The sequence below is a fragment of the Gastrolobium bilobum genome, unplaced genomic scaffold (genome assembly GCF_033153095.1).
Source record: "Gastrolobium bilobum isolate Gb01-03AN ecotype WA unplaced genomic scaffold, APGP_CSIRO_Gbil_v1 utg48976, whole genome shotgun sequence".
Lineage (NCBI taxonomy): Eukaryota > Viridiplantae > Streptophyta > Magnoliopsida > Fabales > Fabaceae > Gastrolobium > Gastrolobium bilobum.
Window position 1 is genome coordinate 57,604 of NW_026899352.1, and position 2,397 is coordinate 60,000.

Here is a 2,397-nt window from a genome sequence, read left to right on the forward strand (position 1 = left end):
TTATGTGTGTTAGAGTAACATTTTTTTCTTAACAATGAATTACAGAGATGTCTCGATGGCTTATGTGCTCAAGCTCTTTATTTAAAAAGAAAGAAAGAAAAGAAAAACAAGAATGAGCCATAAAAACAACAAGAGTGAGAAGACCAGTTTCAACTTAAACTTTGGTTACCTTGATTGATAAACTTTAGCTAACATGATTGACTTATTTAATCTAAACCTTTGCCCTCCTATTGTTTCATCGCAACTAAGGTCTCTATAGGTTGGGTCAATCTCAACAAACCGACAAATTTTGACCAAACTCAATTCTGTTTAGATTGAGTTTAAAAAATTTCAACCCATAGAAAATGGGTCAGGTTGCAAGTTGCAACTAAGTTCTTGGTGGCTTCTGCTGCTTCTTATCCACCCCACGCCAATAATAAATTTTTCACAGTCACGCTTGAGATGTTATAAGTGAACATAAGATAAGCATTACCTTTGCAAACGTATTAAACAAACATAATAAATATTTTAGATAATTTTTTTTATTTTCAATGTTAATACCAAAAAAATATTAGTAGTGCTTTCGAAAAGAAACTAGCTGGCAGGATATAGTTGTGTTTGAAAGAAAGTCTGTGTTTTAATTTGTATAAAAAAAAAAAACATTGAAGATCTATACCCGACGTAGGTAAATTTGAAAGTTAAACATTTTACATCCATATGAAACAAAACACATTCATTTCCACATCTCTATAATGCCAGTATGTTTGCTCATTCAAATATTTAACCGCGAAAGAAAACAACAGTTCATTCACCAAAATTAGGCATATCAAATGTTTTTTCTTAAAAAAAAGGATATAATTTGACATATAAATAAGGTAAGCCATATTGTGAACCTCCCCTGCAAAAAACTGGTCCTCTGCTCAAAAACCCAGTCACATTGAGATACATAGCTTTAGCCTTCACCTAAGATAGGTCGATGAAACCCATAAGAAAACATATGTTATCAATGATGTGATCACTTCAAATGCCCTTGGTCCCTTGAGTATAGTAATAGGAGGAATTACTGACACCATCAAGAAGGTTCCCAATAGCCATGAAATAATAAATGCGCCAGCCCTGCACCAAAGCACCAATTAAAAGAGAACCTAAAGAGCTGAGAGATTAACCACAAATGCATCAAATTTTAAAGGGAGAATGGCAAATGTAATACCATGGGAATAAGTGATGCTTTCTAAACGAAAAATACTAAATCATGGTCTAACAGAATATTGTTAACTGTTTACATACCCATAAAGCAAAGCTCGTATCTTGCTTTTCAACCGATCATATACAAAATACATCGTAGCCATCAGAGATATTGCTACCTGAAGTGTTGGCCCTTCCTCAGTTGGAAAGAGAACAGTCAGAACTCCAAGTAACAAGAATGCTAATGATGTTTTTATAATGAATTTTGTGGATGGAGTATGAAATCTGCCTCTGACAGCCTGAACAAATCGTGATTGATTGACTTCCTTCATTTTTTTCTTAATGTCTATTTTTGGGTTTCTCCTCTCATAGAACTTCTGCATTATTATTTTGTCATGCGCTGACTCAATTGCATCTACACTTGGCTTGTGCCCTGCATGTTTTTGAATCAGGAAGTTCCTTGCAGCTTGAATTTCATCTTCAGAAGCTTCCCTGCTTATTCCAAGTCGTTTATATGGGTCCCCCACATTAATTCTTGGAAAAACAGCTGCATTTGCAGCAAAGGAGCAACAAAATTATAAGCTAAGCAATGATATATTATATTATTGATTTTGTGTAAGGGATTCAAGTATCATAAGCATAAGGTGGAAAATAATTAAAGGAGGAATTATTTATTCTGAATGCATTACATATGATCCCACTAAGACGTGCAAGTAAACATATTTCACAGATTTCAACAAAAAGAAAGAATCGAGTTGGGAAGAAGGGAAATAGTCATCCTGGGCAAACAGTTAGGCATCATCTATCACCCATAAAGCATTTGTTCAACTGAAAAACATATTTCTAACCCCCCCCCCCCCCCCCTTTCTCTCCCAGAAAAATAAAATAAAAAAGTGGAAACAGTTCCTTGTTGATCTCCGACAATCAAGCCACCTAGTCTCCGCAGCTTGTAAGGTAGGACTCTATATTTATCATATTCTAGTTCAGCTTCTCAGACACACCAAAAGCTATGAATGATGTCATATATAATTATGAAAAGGAAGAGATGGCTTCAACTCAACAAATTAATGAACAAGAACACAAGGAAATTCCTAAACATCCACAACGATCACAAAATCATTTTCAAGTTCAGTTTGATTTTTACTAATTTATCGCTTCGGAAAAGAGTACTATCTAACTTACATACCAGTTTTACAAGTTCGTGCCCTTGCAATGGAATTTTCCGTATCATGA

The 2,397-nt window shown here is 34.6% G+C and overlaps 1 protein-coding gene across 3 annotated transcripts in view; it reads right to left on the minus strand.

Annotated features, from left to right (window-relative positions):
* Positions 1-723: 723 nt before the first annotated feature.
* The window catches only part of LOC133289803 (protein CHAPERONE-LIKE PROTEIN OF POR1, chloroplastic), a 3,111-nt gene continuing 1,437 nt past the window's right edge, over positions 724-2,397 (minus strand). For all 3 annotated transcript variants that reach the window (XM_061487807.1, XM_061487806.1, XM_061487805.1), the window contains exons 4-5: positions 1,267-1,711; positions 724-1,095 (exon numbers count right to left, since the gene is read on the minus strand). In XM_061487807.1, the coding sequence (XP_061343791.1) occupies positions 939-1,095; positions 1,267-1,711 (602 nt within the window). In that variant the 3' untranslated portion in view covers positions 724-938. The remainder of the gene's footprint in view (positions 1,096-1,266; positions 1,712-2,397) is intronic.